Genomic DNA, 16,483 nt, shown 5'->3' with positions numbered 1-16,483 from the left:
TTTTATGAATTTTGATTGGTCAATTTTCTTACTATCCAATTAAAAGTTTTGTTATATTTGACAAGTTGGAATATTGCGCATGACAGCTGTCTTCTCTACACACGTGTTTTACTGTTTACTTCGGACGCTTGTGATGGATGAAACTTGCCAAACAAATAGACTCTGGTGGTATTGCTGAGTTTTTTAAGCTAGGAAGATGTCAAGTACTCCACAACTCACGATAGAAGACATCAAAAAGCGTTCTGGACGGGAGAACTTGTCTGAAATCCGACAGCTCGAGTAAGTAATCTTTAGAAGATCTACAGGAAGCTGTTTAAAGATCGATCTAATGGTGATATATTAAAGTTCTTCTCTAGTTTAAGTGTGAAACTTCGCCTTCATTTCAGAGTGGGACAAAATAATTTGGACTGCTTTTAGACTTACTGAGATGTGATTTGTTGCTGTTAATTAGTGCTTTTTTCGTGCATGTATGTTTTTTTAATTTGTTTTTTAGGGGCTCATGATCGTGATAGAAGTGACTAGCTCCGCCTGTATCAACATGTGACACATTAACACATGAATGACGCAGCATGCTCGTTATGTTTATATTTAGATTGTGGTCGTTTCAAGGAAAATGGTAGCTCTTTTTTATAATACTTCAGTCCTGCATGCATTATTGATATTGCAACTGGATTTGACAACTATTGAGTAATTTGCAACAACCACGTTGCCGCACATCTGATTTCCATTGTGAATGTTGTTCGAGAACATGTGATCAACTCCATGCGCGAGAAAGTCTTTTGAGTTAGTTGTCAGTTTAATTTGTGTATATTCTGCTTATGGCAATTTCATTTTGATCCTCTGTTTGTCATTATTCAGAGAGAGTTGTATGGCTTTCATACATTACCTTAACTCAAGCAATAAAGTTTTCTGAATTTAAGTTCTAAGAAAAGTTTGTAGACTGTAAGGAGAATTGATTTTGAAGTATAGATTATGAATGGTTTAAGATGAGACTCGGAACCCTGGAAAATTCAATCTCAGTCTTGCAAAAGTTCTTGAAATTTGTCTCTGAAAAAGTTTGGGAACCCTGGGGTAAAAGCATTGTCATAAGGTTTAATTGTGGTGTTTGTGTTATTGTTGTGATACAGTAGTTTGTGTATAAAACACCAAATTGACATGAGATTCTGAATCCATGGAGTTGCAGTTGTTTATTTAGGAGAGGATAATCTGATCACATGTGCTTTTAATTCTCCTATGATGACTTCCACACAGTTAATTGAAATATTAGTCAATTTTTCAAAGAACATTCCCTTTTCAGTACCATTACCAGGAAGAGGACACCTTACTGTTCCTAGACTAGAAATTGGTCTGTGGAAACATTGTGTTGTCAACAGAAGTATTACTTGTTAATTTATTAACTTTGTTCAATTTCCAATTTTAGTTTATCTGGTCTTGGTTTGACTTGCATCCCAAATGAGCTGCTTCAACAGTTACCAAATCTTGCAGAGCTCAATCTGTCAAAAAACAAACTATCAGATGTTAACAGTGAAAAAGTTTTTCCAAAACTCAAAGTTTTAAGTGCGGCCAGCAACCAGCTTAGTAATGTGGATGGACTGACAGCATTTCCTAACCTGATTAGTTTGGATGTCACTAGCAATCCAACCCTTGAGGTAACAAATTTCATGTTGCATGTTAACTATGAAGAATGGTTTTTATTTTCAACATTGCCATAAGTCTTCCATTCATGTATAATTGAGAAATAGTAAGATTATCCTGATAGATTGTATCCTGGTTTATGGTCTCCCCAAAATTTTGTAAAGTGTTAATATCGCTGTGTACTGTGAACTACAGATTTCACTGAAATTGTGTAATGTATAGCAAAATATGTATGGTTTGGATTTTTCCTCTGTCTTAACCCTTTAACTCCCAGAAGTGATTACCTTGTAACTTCTCCCCAAAATATCCATGCATTATCCAGCCAATGAAAATACTCATGCTTATCAGGGAGAAGTTTTTATCTTGAACTAACACCAAATTCTCATAACTTATTTACAAGTAATTCTGTGCCAGTTATAGGGGAGAATTGAAAATCATACTCATGGGAGGTAAAGGGTTTTATTTCTCCAACCTTTTTGGTTTTGCTTTGTCTTTGACCTAGATAAAGTAATCTGTGATGAAGAAAAGTAAAACTAAATTTGGTTGAAGTGCTCTAAGCTTGAGAGCGAATTGATTAAAAAAAAAATTTATCAATTTTGTTGATCTCTTTCCCTTCAGGTCTCAGACAAATACAAACTGGTGTCTCTCTGCCCTTTGTTAAAAACTCTGGATGGGAAAGTTAGTATTTGAATTCTAAATAAGTGTATATCTTAATGCTTGTCACACCAACTGTCTTTGAAAGAGGAAGTTATGTCAGTGATTAATGTGAATTTTGATGAAATGCTGGGGGTGAACTTGTGATGGACTCGCATACCTTCCAGTAGGAATAATCCCAGTCACTTCATGCCTAAGAAACCAGGATAAACTCCGGCTGGCCGGACCACTTGGCTAGAGTGCAAACTTTACATTTTTATTGGGTGTGGGAATTTTGACTGTGGAGATAAAGTTCCAGGTTCAAGCCAGATTGTGTAACAGTGTTGTATTCTTTGGTGAGACACTTGAATTCTCAGTACTTCTCTTTACCCAGGGGTATGGATGGGTACCAGCAAACTGTGCCCTTGGCAAAATTGTTGTAAGGTTACCTATGTTTGTTTAGCATTCAGTCTAGTATGAAAAACAATTATTGTCCTAGTAACTTCATGCTGTGGAAGTCTGGACAAGCTATTTTCTCACCATGATGGTTAATTTTATTTTTCAATGCTCTGAGATATTCATGTAGCAGGTGCAATAATTTATGCTATGTTATGAGCCTTTCTTTTTTTTTTTATTTTTGTTTTGTAATCAAGGGATTTAATAGTTTTTTGCTATCTGAAAGTGCAAATTTTTTATTATATATCTACAAGTGTGTGTATTTTAAATCATTTTCTTTTGTTTTTGTTTACAGGATATCAGTCTGATGAGGGATGCGGTAAATAGATTGGATTCTACTATGACACAAAAGGTTGGCAAAAAATACCATTTAATAACTAATTCATGGGAGCAATGACCACAGAGGAATTAGTTAGGTTTTGAAATTAAACAGAACACATTATTCTATACTATATATAAAAAAATGCCAAGATCCTGATGGTGCTGTCCCCAGCAGGATAAATTTCAAATTATCTGTAGTGTTCCTTCTACACATTGTCTTTGGAATATGGATTGAACATTTTTGGTCCTGTCAGTCAGATAATTTGAATCCTATCCTAATCCTTTTTTACCTGCAATGTACAGCTCATTTTTTTTGCTTTTTCTTTTGTTTTAATTGTCTTTGTAGATAGCTGACATTTGGAGTGAGAAATTCAACACTAAGTACAATCAGTTAGATGAAGATAAAAGAACTGAACTTGAAAATGAGTTTATTGAAAAGCTCAAGGTAAATATTAATTTTTATTACTGCAGTGGATTTTGCATTAACCCTTTACACTTTGGCATCAGTGTACATATCTTGTAATTCTCGTTCTGTTCTTCATGCACTTCATTTGGTACTGACAACGAGAATGTGTCAAACAATTGTTTTGTTTTAGTTGATGATCATTTCATTTATTCTTATGACTTCAGTGTTTGATTCAGTAGGGATTCTGTAAGGAGAAATTAGAGGCCAGTCAGGGTTAATCCACTGTCTTGTGACTACTTCATCTTAGTCTCTTTTCACAAATTGAACGTGCTTAGACAGACATAATCAAAAATGGCACTGTAGATGAAATTTGCTTGAATCCTTTTCTTTGGTAGAAAAAAAAATTATCTAGTTTACCATTATCCAGAACTGCACAGGAGAGTGGTAGATTTGATCTGTATCTGGGAGAGTGGACACATGATACACACTGCTGTACACCATTCTAAAGACATATTCAAGTCCATTCTGTGTTATTTTGTCTTAGTTTCCATCTTTGTATGTCTTTCTTTCCGTCTTTATTTTTCTTTCCATCCTCATAATTTATTTTTAACCTTATTTAAGGAAAGAAAATGTGAAAAAAGGTGACCTACCCAAAAACATGTTTAAAACATTAATATGTATAATTATTCTTTCGTTTTTTTTTTTTTTTTTAACATTTTTTTTATTTTCACTTAAAGCACAAATACTAGAGTAATACAAACAAATACAGAGTTAATTACACTAACGCTTACGCTACTCACTAACACTAATTACGAAATACTACATTACATTACATTCACAGTCGGCTAGATTTAATTTATGTTGTGGTTATATAATAATATAAGCCTAATTTGTACAAATACTAATCTACATCAAATGCCTTTTTTGGTAGAACGACTGTATATACAACTGCGTCTATAACTGTTAATACCCGATACTCATCTATTGAATTACACTAACATGTTTTCCCATTTTTTATAATGAATAGATTCTTTTTTATTCTTTTTTGCAATCAAAAATTCAAATTTCCGAGTTTCAGATGTTTTAGCCTTCAGTAAGGATACAGACGGCTTGATATTTTTACAACGACATGAATAAATGGTATATTTTCCAAGAATGATTATGTGATTTAACAAACAATTCCCAGGGATATTATCGGAAATACCAAAGAGGATTGTTACCTCATCAAGCTTATCAATTTTCATATTGTAAGTATTTAACCAAGAAATAACCGAAAGCCAAAAGTTTTTAGTGTAGGTACAGCTGATTAGAAGATGCTCGAGAGTTTCTTCATGATCTCCACAAAAGTTACACATCGGAGAAGGAACCAAATTCATTTTATATAGGATTTTATTGGTGTAGAGAATACGATTTAAGATTTTGTATTGAAAGGCTCTCGTTCTGGTGTCAAGAGTGACTCGACCCGGCAACAGATAGATATTTTTCCAGTCTATATTACCTGAAATATTATATACGGAATTAAACTTAGATTGGGCAGTCGGAGAAATCTGGATTCGTTTGATCAGGGTGGAATAGATTGATTTTGAAGTCATTCTTGTTATATCTTGAACATCGTCTGAAACAGTTTTGTCAATTCGGTTGTTATTATTCTCTCCAACGTTAAGGAGCTGTTTCCAGTTAGGCGGAATGGCGGAAAAAATGCCTTGTAGGAGTAAGTAATCTGACAAGGAGAGATTTTTCTCTCTAAAAGCGTCCCACCTTTTTAATTTTGAGTCATTTGAGAGAATATCTCCAAGTTTCACAAAACCTGCTTCTTTTATTCTCTTGTTGTATATTGATTTCTTGTTAATCAAGAGGTTCTGGTTGTTCCAGATAGTCACATTTAAAATGTCCTGTTTTGTAGCTATAATATCGTGATTGCCATTAAAGTCAGACAAAACTTCAAGACATTCTTTATAAAAAGAAGGTAGTTTACAGGGTAGGCGCGATGGATTGAAATTGCACTGAAGCAGAAAACTGGTTCCTACATTCTTAAGATAATGAGACAAGAAAACTTTCCACGGACTACTATTATCATCTAAATACCTTGCAAGACACACAATTCTTTGAGTTTTAATTAAAGATTCAGGGTGAGGCATTTTGAGGCCACCGTCTTCGTATTCACTAATTAAGGCTAGTCTTTTGACTTTGTCTTTGCCTCTCCACACGAAATTGAATATCACAGAATTTATGCTTTTTATTATATCCTTATCAAAAGAGATAAAGGAGGCCCGATACATAAACTTAGGCATAGCAAATGTTTTGACTAATTGAATTTTGCCAATTAATGTTAAGTTTCTCCATTGCCAGCAACTTAAGGACTTTCTTATTGACTTTAAAGTAAGGTCAAAGTTAAGCTCTCTGCTTTTACGCTGATCATAAGTGAAAAATATACCTAGTATTTTAATTGGCTCATTCACCTTATTAATATCGAGAGCTTCGTGACTTCGAGAAAAAAAAAGAAAAAAAAAATTATTCTTTCGTGCCTCTGCACAGTCACATGTGCGTTGGTATTTTAACCCTTGTTCATGTGTCCTTTGTCCACCATGTATGAATTAACCCTTTAACACCCAGAAGTGATTAACATAAAACTTCTCCCTACAACATCCATACATTATTCAGCAAACAGGTGATGAAAATATTCAAACTTATCAGGTAAAAGCTGTTATCTTGATCTAGCACCAAGTTCTCATAACTAATTTACAAGGAAATGTGTTGCAGCTACAGGGGAGAATCAACAATCAGATCTTGAGAGTTAAAGGGTTAAGTTTCTAATTTGTTCACTTGTGAATCACTTTCAGTCTGAAGTTACTTGTGGCCCTGCAATGCTGAAGAACTACAGGGAATACAAGGTAGTTATTGCTAATTAACCTGGATTGATGATTCTTTTGTCAAAGAATGATGATGTAGATGTACAATTTTTATGGATGTTTACTAAAAAAAAGTTATTTAAACAGCTCACAGTTTTAGGAAAGCTCTATTTCAAGAAAATTAAGGGTGAGGAAAAGATCAGTGAAGAACCACCTAATAAAAAAAAGAAAACCAGTCAAGGTATGATAAATACTCATACATGAATACATTGTGTTATATTGTACTGGTTCCTATTCCTTGCAAAACGCTCAAAGAGGTAGAGAGCTGAAATCATCGCCAAATTCCCTTCTGATATTTGTTAATCAAAAGCTCTTTAAACACTGGATGCAAATATGGCGGAATACCTGGTTGGCCCTGGTTGAGTCACACAAAAGTGAGGCCAATAAAAATGGGTGACAGTACCTTTGGAAAAAAATCTTAATTTTTGGTGTTTTGTCCAACTAGTTACCTTTACTAGTGAATTTAATCCTTCAACCTCTAAGAGTGATCAGCATCTAATTTCTCCTTAGAATATCACCCCTGAACCAGACATTAAGCTCACAAGAATAAAGAAAATGATCAATGACTAAAGAAGTTCTTGATCTTTAGATAAATTCTCCTTGTCATCACCTTAGGAAAAATATGGAGAAGAGTATGGAGAAGATATACAAACTGATGTTATGGTGTAAAGGGTCAACACTTTTCATACCAAAGTCGTGCTTTGTAAAGAAATCCCTTCAATATCATTGCTTTGTGCAAAAATATGAATAAACAAACTTAGCAAAGGAGAGAATGGGGTTTTGGGAAATTGTGGGACTTGTTTTGGACTGTTCTTAGAGTATTTTGGTAACTTTAATCTGGAATTGCCATATTCTCCAAACCTGCAAGATGCTGTTTGGTATCTTAAGTTATCCTTCAAGTCCTCCAGTGTTTTCCAAGCCGTTTCCACTCTCCAATTCTTTCAAAAACAGACTGAAATTAACAAAAATATTTGATTGAATTTCCATTAACAAATTCTAGCTTGTTAGTTATATCTGTCATTTGCCCCAAATGTAACGTACCGGGTGATGGTTTTGGCATGACATTGGTAATGAGGGGTAATGAAGTATTGTGGTATTTAGTGATTTTCTTGGCAATATTGCAGAATTTGTCAAATTTTTTGCAGTATTTTGGTGTTCAGAACCCCCAATGTCCCCTTCCATATCATATAGAGGGTGTTGTCATCAAGAAACATTAAAAAAATCTTTTAGATTAAATGTATGGAAAGTAGCAAGAAGAAAGAACTGCAAATCAAATCTGGGAGATGAGGAATTAAAGATTTTACCTTGTCTCATATTTTAGTTAACGGTCAAGCTGAAGTTGCAAATGATGCACGAGACAAACCAAAGAAATCAAAAACAACAGAAGGGAAAGTGACTAAAAAGAAACAAAGAACACACAAGAGAGAAATCAAGGTTATTAATTTTACTATTATTTTGATTTGAATCTGTCACCACTGACAAATGTTAGCTCCTTAAAAAAGTAGGGGGAAGTCAGCTTCAAAGCGAGAAGGCTCATCTTCACAATGAGAATTATACTGTTAACCAGTTGAGAAGCTATCTTCGTTAATTAAGTGAGTCACTATCATGAAATCTTATCAAACCCTTAATTGAAGTTATTACAGTGAATGGTTTATTTCCTAATTCTACAGGCTGAGAACAGCAGTCCTGCTTATTGTCAGTTTGCTGTGTCTCATTTACTTCAAACACATTCACTAAACAATGATCCCACAGACAGAAAGACTCAAGTATGGGGTTGTGAATTTGAACCAGATCCTGAGAGAGAAGGTAAGGAGTGCATGTTTTTTTCTAGATCTGATTGTTAATTCTCCCTTCTAGCTGCTACACATCCTTGTAAATTAGTAGCAAGAATTTGGTGTTAGATCAAGATAACAACTTTCACCTGATACATTTGAGTATTCTCACTACCTGGTTGCTGGATAGTGGATGGATATTGTGGGGAGAAGTTACATTTGAGTCAGTTCTGGGAGTTTAAGGGTTAGAATGACTTCTTCTTTATGGGTTAATCGTTCAACAAGTTCTTTCCTTGTGCTGTTAGGTCACACAACCACAACTTGTGCCACATGTGGAGGAGATTCTGTTTGCTTTGTGGACTGCAGCACTGGACGCGTCATGAAAAAATACAAACAACCTGGAGAAACATTTTACTGCGTAGCATGGACTACAGTTTATTTAGACTATGATTCAGAAAAGAAACGAAAAGGCAACCTTATTGCTGCAGGAGGTTTACAAAATGACATTAAAATAATAGAACCTAATCAGCTAGTATGCTTTGAAGAAATTCAGGGACACAAAGGAGTTCTAGAGTGTCTTGTTTTTCACCCTCATCATCCCACGTGGTTGCTAAGTGCTGCTGACGATAACACTATTATGGTGTGGGAAATAGGTCTGCCTAAAGCAGCTGAGTACCAGGGAAAATCACAGTAAGTGCCTTCTTTTTATCAATGTATAACTAATGAACAAATGAATTCCATGGTGCTTTGTGTCGGTTTAGTAATAGGTTACTATGGTGACCCATAGGAACAAAACACTTCCCAGATTGATTTCTTCCTCTTTTTAATTCAAGCTTGTGGTTTATTAAATATTTTAGATGTCTTAGGGTCTAGTGAATTCCATGAACATCAAAACTGACGCATTTCAATGTCCTCTACTCCTATAAGCAACTACACACTCTTCAACTGAATTGAATGTTTCTGCACAAACACAGACTGGTAATCCCATGCTATAAACTATAATTCTAAGCAGTAATAATAGTATCCCAAACAAAAACTTCTTAGTAATGTTCAGTGATTAGTGAGCACACAGCAATTGTAGTTATTGACCAGCTATTTAATCTGGGAAGTGTTTTAAAATCTTGGAAGTGTTCTGGAATCCAGGAGGTGATTTTACAACCTGGGAGATGTCTTGAAATCTGGGAAGTGTAACATTATTATCAGGGAGAGATTGTATTTTATTCAACATCAGATTCCTAGAACTAACATTTTGAGAGTTATGGCTGACAGTTAGAAGAATTTGATCTCAGATCCTTGTAGTAGAAGGGTTAATTCCAATTTACAAAAATTCATGACACCTTTAACCCTTTACACCCTAACATCAGTATGGATATTCTCCATACTGTTCTCTATACATTTTCTTAGGTGCTGACAAGGAGAACTTGTTTAACAATCAACATCTTTAGTTGTTGATCGTGTCCTTTATTCTCATGACATTAATGTTTCATTCAGGGGTGGTAATGTAAGGAGAAATAGGATGTTAGGCACTCTTAGGGGTTAAAGGGTTATGTTACTAAGGGTAATTCTAGTTTAATAATATATGTATTTTTATTTTTTGTATAGACTCCTGCTGACATTGAAATCTCGTTCAATAGTGCGATTATTTTCAATTCCTCCGCATGGCAAAGTAGTCGTTGGAGGATGTGACGATGGCTGTTATGTCTGGAATCTATTTGATGGTGAAACTGATAAAGGAGATAAAAAGGATAAAACAAAGTAAGACTTTTGTTTTTCCTAAAATGCATTTTCTTTTTTTATGTGGTGATTTTTTGTAGATTTTCAGCCAAGCTCTTCTTTCTAAATTAAAGGGAATATGCCTTGTTGTTGTTGTCATTGATATTTTTTTGCTGTTTTAAAAAGCAGCCTGTCTTATTCTTCTGATGATTTAAAGGCTTACAAGTCTCTGAGGCTTATCTCTTTCAATGGATCCAAATGATGATATCAGAAGGATGTTTGATAATTTCTGTGCTCTGTTCATAAAACAAAAAGCACAGCTGCCAAAGAAATTCATAACACTCATGAATTCATTCTTCTCTGCCTATTTGGCAGCCACTGACTTAAACCCTAGATATCCCAATGTTTAAAACTTTTATATTTCTTTTATTTATTTTTTATTTTGCAAGAGCATAGTAGTGACTGTGTTGGTCTTGAAAATAGCAGAAGTGCAAGCCTCTCAAAATGTCTACCTCTGTTTTTTTAGGACATATTTTGGAAAGTTAGATTTTCCTGGTAAAAAGACAATTCCTTTAGACAGTATCGTGTGCTTGTCAAACAATATGATCGGTAAGTTTGACTCACTTTTTCTTTGAGTGGAAGGATAGGATGGATCCAGTAGATGGAATAATTTATTTGTTGTGGAGTTTGTACTTGTATTACTGGAAGGTGTGTGGGGTTAAATTGTGGGCTCTATTTATTGTAAAACAACATTATCATTTGTCACAGAAGCCAATATGGAAGATATACATGAAATTAAATTATTAGATAGTTAGGATTTAGAATTTTTGTAGAAGTAGTGCTAGTCTCCTGATGTCTTTCTTGTTTTTCTTCAGCTACTAAACGAGTTGAAGAAGGTTGCATTCATATTTGGCACTCAGAGTCAGAAATGATGAAGGTATGTTGAGTTTGAATGATTATTTATTCTTCGCTGTCTTTTGCAAGTTTTCTAAAAGGTCTATGACAGGCTTCTTCATCCTAGCCTTTTCCATCTGTTCATGTAGTATACGAGGTGTAATACAGTCATACCTATAATAAGCTGATTTTTGTCAATTATTCATCCTACATTAAGCAGTAAACTATTACATTGCCATAATATACACCCCATGTGTTCTGTAAATTAGACTCAATTACAGATTCACTTCTTTGGAGGAGGGTCCCCTATACTTGTATAAGGTAAAGCGCGATTGGGCAATTTCTTTTCTCGTGAATCATGATTTGATTTTTCTTTTGATATGATGATAAGATCTTTTCATGTCCATTTGAACAATGTTTTTCTTATTTGAACATGACCCATAGATGAAGAGCTGAATTAAAAGCTACTCGTGATTCAGTTAGTTTTGCATGATGAATTTTTAGTATTAGTATTATGCTCAAGTGGCTGTGGTTAAGTTTTGACCAAGGTTTTGACAGGACATGGACTTTATTTGGATTGACAAAAGTCATAAAACAGACCAGTAATGGTTCTTGAACATTTAAGATTATACATTAAGATAAGACTGGTCAAGTCTAAAAAAGTTAAATTTGCAAATTTTGTGGAATTTCCTGTGGTTTTTCATTTTTATGTGAAACATGATCATCATGAATTTTGTATGAATGTGAAGTAATTTTGAAATTATTGGTGATAAATGAAAAGGCTAAATATTTTTAGGAGACTGAGGTTTACAAATGGTTATTCCAAAGACCCTCTTCAAGTGGACATAGTCTTCCCACAGACTTTCTATAGGGCTGATGTTTTTGTAATCCATGCCTATTAAACAGTCACTGTGCTAAATGACAGCTGAGCAAGACCACCAGAAGGGGTATTAAAATATTTATTGTTAAGTCTTGTTGATCTGAGTGAAGTCAATGATTTGCTTTGTCGGATTGTTTTGCAGAATGACTTCAGAGTGGCTCACAAGCTGCCATGGAGACACACTGAAGTACCTTTCTTGAAATTCAGCTTTGTACCAGGTTTGTCAATCTTGCATCAATCCTTCCACTGCCAGGAGTGACCAACAAGCAATTTTTCCCCACAAATTTAATCCATTATCGAGCAGAAAGGGCATGATAATTAAATAGGATCATCAACTAGGGGATATCTTTTGGTTTTACGACAAATTCTTAAAACTGAGGAGATAAAAATTGCATGATGGACAGCAAGGAGAATCATTACTGTCAGCTTGAAAGTGAAAGGCTTAGTTAACCCCTGAGAGTGACCAGTATCTAAGTTCTCCTAACAATATCATCCCTGAATCACACATTTAGGTCACAAGAATAAGGGAAATAATCACCAACCAATGAAGAACTTGATTGTTAAACAAATTCTCCTTGTCAGCACCTTAGGAAACATGTAGAAAACAGTATGGACAATATGCATACAGATATTAGTGTGTAAAAGGTTAAGAATCGCAAGTTGTGGTATAATAAGGCACACTTTCTTTTGATTGATCTCTGGTTGTGACCTGCATCTAGTGAAAAGTTAGGGATATATAACAAACACAATTTCAACAGACTGGAATAAAATTCAGTTTTTGCGTAACCCTTTTTTTAAACAATATCTGCTCCAGCATGCTCAGTGATGTTGGCCGGAGATGATGTAGGATCTGTTTGGTTGTACGATGTTGCATCAAATGTGTTGGCGACAAAGAGTGAAGATGTAAAACAAACACAGGTAAGGAGTATTGCATGATTTCTATGTAGTATTTCAAGATACCCTTATCTATAACAGTTACCTGTTATATAGGGAAACAATAAATTAGAATCCACTCTGCTGAGGGTTTTTTTTTTTTTACTTTTACATAATAAGTATAAAGTGCAGCTCAGAGGTGAACACCCAAAAATGCTAGCAAAAAATTGCACATTTTGATTGGTTCCTAGTTGTGATCTATTAGAGGACACATAGATGACATCACCATTAACCCTTTAACTCCCATGAGTGACCAAGACAGAATTTCTCCTTACAATATCAATACAATGTCAAGCAGGCAGGTGATGAGAATAGAGAAAAATATCAGTTAGGGGATAATAAGTTGATCCAATACCAAATTCTCTATACTAACATTACAAAAACCTTATGGCAAACAATAATGAGAATTACTAATGAGATCTTGGGAGTTTAAGGGTTAACAGCAGTTCATTTCTCTATTGTATGAATCGAATAGATTTAATGCCATATGTCTATTCAGTAATAGATCACAGGTAGGGTCAGATTGTGGTAAGAACAAGAAAGAGGCACAAAAGGCCCAGACAAGTGTGTTGCTGATGTAGAAAAATGGTGAATTTTGACCTTTCCTTGTTTGGTTTATTTTTTTTAGGTTCTGGCCTGTCCAAATGAGACAACAAAAGTGTTTAACCAAGTCAGTGCAAGTAGTAATTTGGATTACATTGTGGCTGTTGCAGACACTAATGTTGTGTGCATTTGGAAACGACTCAGAATTGAAGATGGCAGTTCTCATTTATGACATCCTGCTTAATACAGTTCAAGAAATCATTTTATTTATACATGAAGATAGTTTACTTAGCAATATTAAGAAAGACATTGATGTTATTAGCCTTTTATCATCCCAGAGCTGCATCATTTAAATCAGACGCCAAAGGGGAACAGTGATTCTTTAGTGTACAATTACTGTAGAGTTGTGCTGGACTCTGGTCACATGGCACATAATAAGATGAGCCTCAGTTAGTAGGGAATTAGTATGAGCTTCAATGGGTGATTTATAATTCTCTCCACTATGTTATGTTTTCTGTAAATGAGTTGAGAGAATTTGGTGCAATAGAGCAGTTTTTAACAGTGTTGCAAAACCAAAACCAAAATAATCACATTGACCAATATGAAAGTACCTTTGACCCTTTAACTCCCAGATCAAATTTGTACCTCTCCTTACTGACAACCATACAATTTTCATAATGTTAGCGCAGAGAATTTAGTATTGGATAAACCAATTATCCCCAAATTGATATTATTCTATATTCTCATCACTTATCTGGTTGAAATCGTATTGATATTGTAAGGAGAAATTCTGTCTTGGTCACTCAAAGGAGTTAAAGGGTTAAGAGCCAATGAGAACTCAAAGGAAGAACAAACAAACTGCCTAAAGTACCAGAAAAAAATGAGTAACTATGAGTTGATTGGTTTTAGTTTTGCATCTGATTGGTTGAGAGAGTGGCGCGAGTTTTCTGGACCAATGAGAGTGAAGTAGAACAAAAACAAAGCAATCATAGATTACTCTTGACACTCCATTGAAAATTTCTCTGTCAAGATAACACATTTTAGTTTCCTATTTCCACAATCTAATTGTTACAAAACATATTGATATTGTATTTCCTATGCAAGTTGAGTTTTTTTTTTGTTTTTGTTTTCTCTTTTTCTCTCCTCTTTTTTGGGTCAACTATTATATGATTATATTGCGGCATTTTCATTAGTTAGGTAAAGCATCAGTGCTTGAAATTTCCCAGGAATAAGAACTTTCCATCATGAATCCAGTGGAAATTAAGTGTGCAGATGTTTGCTGTTTATAGTAAACATAATAGTTGGGCTTCTTCTTAAATGGAAACCCTACAAATGGTATTGGAATTTCCATGCATCCTTGTTACATGTTTTTTTTTCTTTGTTCTTTTGGTTTCAATCAAACTACAGTAATAGTAAAGCTTTGCAAGTGATAAGTATTAAGGCATGGCGCTACATAAATTAAGTTTGAAACCGGTTTTTGTTGTGTTTATGTAAGCAATGAAAATTTACAAAGTTTATTTCACTGCTGAATACAACTTCTAAAGCCAGGGATTGGAAAGGGGTATCTACTCTCGTGTGGTGAGACATAGCATTTTCTTTTTTTATATATTGCTCATCTGAAACTTTCATCTCAACTGTTTCAATTAAACAATCTCAGTACATTTTACTTGACTTTGTTACAAGGTAGCATCAGCCCTAATAAATAGTACTTTACAAAAGCATGGACATGCTGAGAACTGTTTAAAAAGCAAAATAGGATTTTATTGGGGAAAGCTCCTGTTGAGAATTTAACTGTTGGAAGTATTATGATTAGAGCAATTTTCGGTTGAGCATCAAAAGTAATCAAGGATTTAAGATTGCTCCAGATTTTCTGGACCTCAATGCGGTTTGCTTCCTTATTTTGAATTTTCATCAGCCACTTTTAGAATTTTCCTTTCTCTCCATTGGCAATTAATTATGGTTTCACAACAATCCATTGAAATATGCTCTAGTCTAACACACTTGGGCCAGTTCTTACTGCTCAGGACGAGTTTCTTACCAGACTTGGCAACCGTTTGTTTCTGTTAGTAAATGATAATATCGAGTCCATTTAATAAAACAGTACACTTAAGTAATTTTGTATCTTTAAATAAAAGTTTTCAATTCCTGTAAATGTTAAGCCATACTTGTTCAATACAATTTGCATTCTTATAACTCGTATCCATGGTATTAAGTATCATATTTGGGGTCGAGATCTCTCAACCAGCCATAATTTTAATCCGTTAATTCATAAGAGTGACTGGCATCTAGTTTCTCCTCCCAATAACATTGTTGAATTGGATGTCTGGGTTAAAAGAATTAAGGAAATGATCACCATTTGAAGAAACTCTTGATTGTTAAACAAATACTTCTACTTAGTCTCTTAGAGGATGTATAGAGAACAGTATGGAGAATATTAATGCTGATGTAAGGGTTTAGGAGGTTAAAAGTGAGGTGCAAGTGAAAAACTTGGTCAGGACATTTAACGAGATGACAAAGGTGTATTTGTCCTCGTTCTTGCCAGTGCCAGTGCCAGTGTACTTGAGCATGTGCACAGATACAGCAGTGGCCTTGTCTAAGAAGAGGACCAGTCTTGAAAGAAATAAAAGCATAACTATTATGATTGTTTTTTTAAACATTCATTGCATGATGAATTTACATTACTGTGGGTCCATTTTTTAACCTTGGCTTGTCAAATGAAAGATAAACAAAACCTCAAGGCTTTAAAATTCTTGTAAAAAGTAATGTTTATTGTAAAACATTTCACAAACCTTACAGTAAATTAAAACATGCAAGTTATTTCTACAAATGAGAAGAGACCTTCTAAATCTGCTTTCCAAAAGAGAACTAATACTGAATCACCATATCTTAGTTAAATGAAAGCAATAATTGCATAAGATGAAAAGGGTGAGGGAAAAGACAACAGTCGTGTCCTCCCCCCTCCAACTTTTTTTTTAACATAAAACACCTCTAAATGACATTCACGCTTAAACCATGCAATCAATTTCTACAAATGAGAAGAGACCTTCTAAATCTGCTTCCCAAAAAAGATATATTCCTGAATAAAGCAATAATTGCAAAAGATGAAAAGGGTGAGGGAGAAGACAACAGCCATGTCCTGCCCCCCCCCACCAACTTTTTTTAACATAAAACGCCTCTTAATGACATTCACGCTTAAACCATGCAATCAATTTCTACAACTGAGAAGAGACCTTCTAAATCTGCTTCCCAAAAAAGATACATTCCTGAATAAAGCAATAATTGCAAAAGATGAAAAGGGTGAGGGAGAAGACAACAGCCATGTCCTCCCCCCTCCCCCCCCCACCAACTTTTTTTAACATAAAACACCTCTAACTGACATTCACGCTTA

General features: G+C 34.6%; 1 protein-coding gene across 1 annotated transcript; it reads left to right on the top strand.

The window, feature by feature from the left end:
• The first annotated feature begins 67 nt into the window (after nucleotides 1–67).
• Nucleotides 68–15,283, top strand: LOC113683921 (leucine-rich repeat and WD repeat-containing protein 1). The gene is made up of 16 exons (XM_089189749.1): nucleotides 68–279; nucleotides 1,421–1,649; nucleotides 2,254–2,313; nucleotides 3,020–3,076; nucleotides 3,392–3,490; nucleotides 6,292–6,342; nucleotides 6,448–6,541; nucleotides 7,682–7,794; nucleotides 8,031–8,166; nucleotides 8,438–8,822; nucleotides 9,735–9,887; nucleotides 10,372–10,454; nucleotides 10,721–10,782; nucleotides 11,762–11,837; nucleotides 12,434–12,537; nucleotides 13,181–15,283. Exons 1-16 carry the CDS (start codon nucleotides 197–199, stop codon nucleotides 13,325–13,327), a joined length of 1,932 nt encoding a protein of 643 aa, XP_089045875.1. The 5' UTR covers nucleotides 68–196; the 3' UTR covers nucleotides 13,328–15,283.
• The last annotated feature ends 1,200 nt before the right edge of the window (nucleotides 15,284–16,483 follow it).

This window comes from Pocillopora damicornis, chromosome 12, assembly GCF_964200805.1.
Source record: "Pocillopora damicornis chromosome 12, jaPocDami1.2, whole genome shotgun sequence".
NCBI lineage: Eukaryota > Metazoa > Cnidaria > Anthozoa > Scleractinia > Pocilloporidae > Pocillopora > Pocillopora damicornis.
This window is presented reverse-complemented; position numbering and strand designations above follow the sequence as displayed.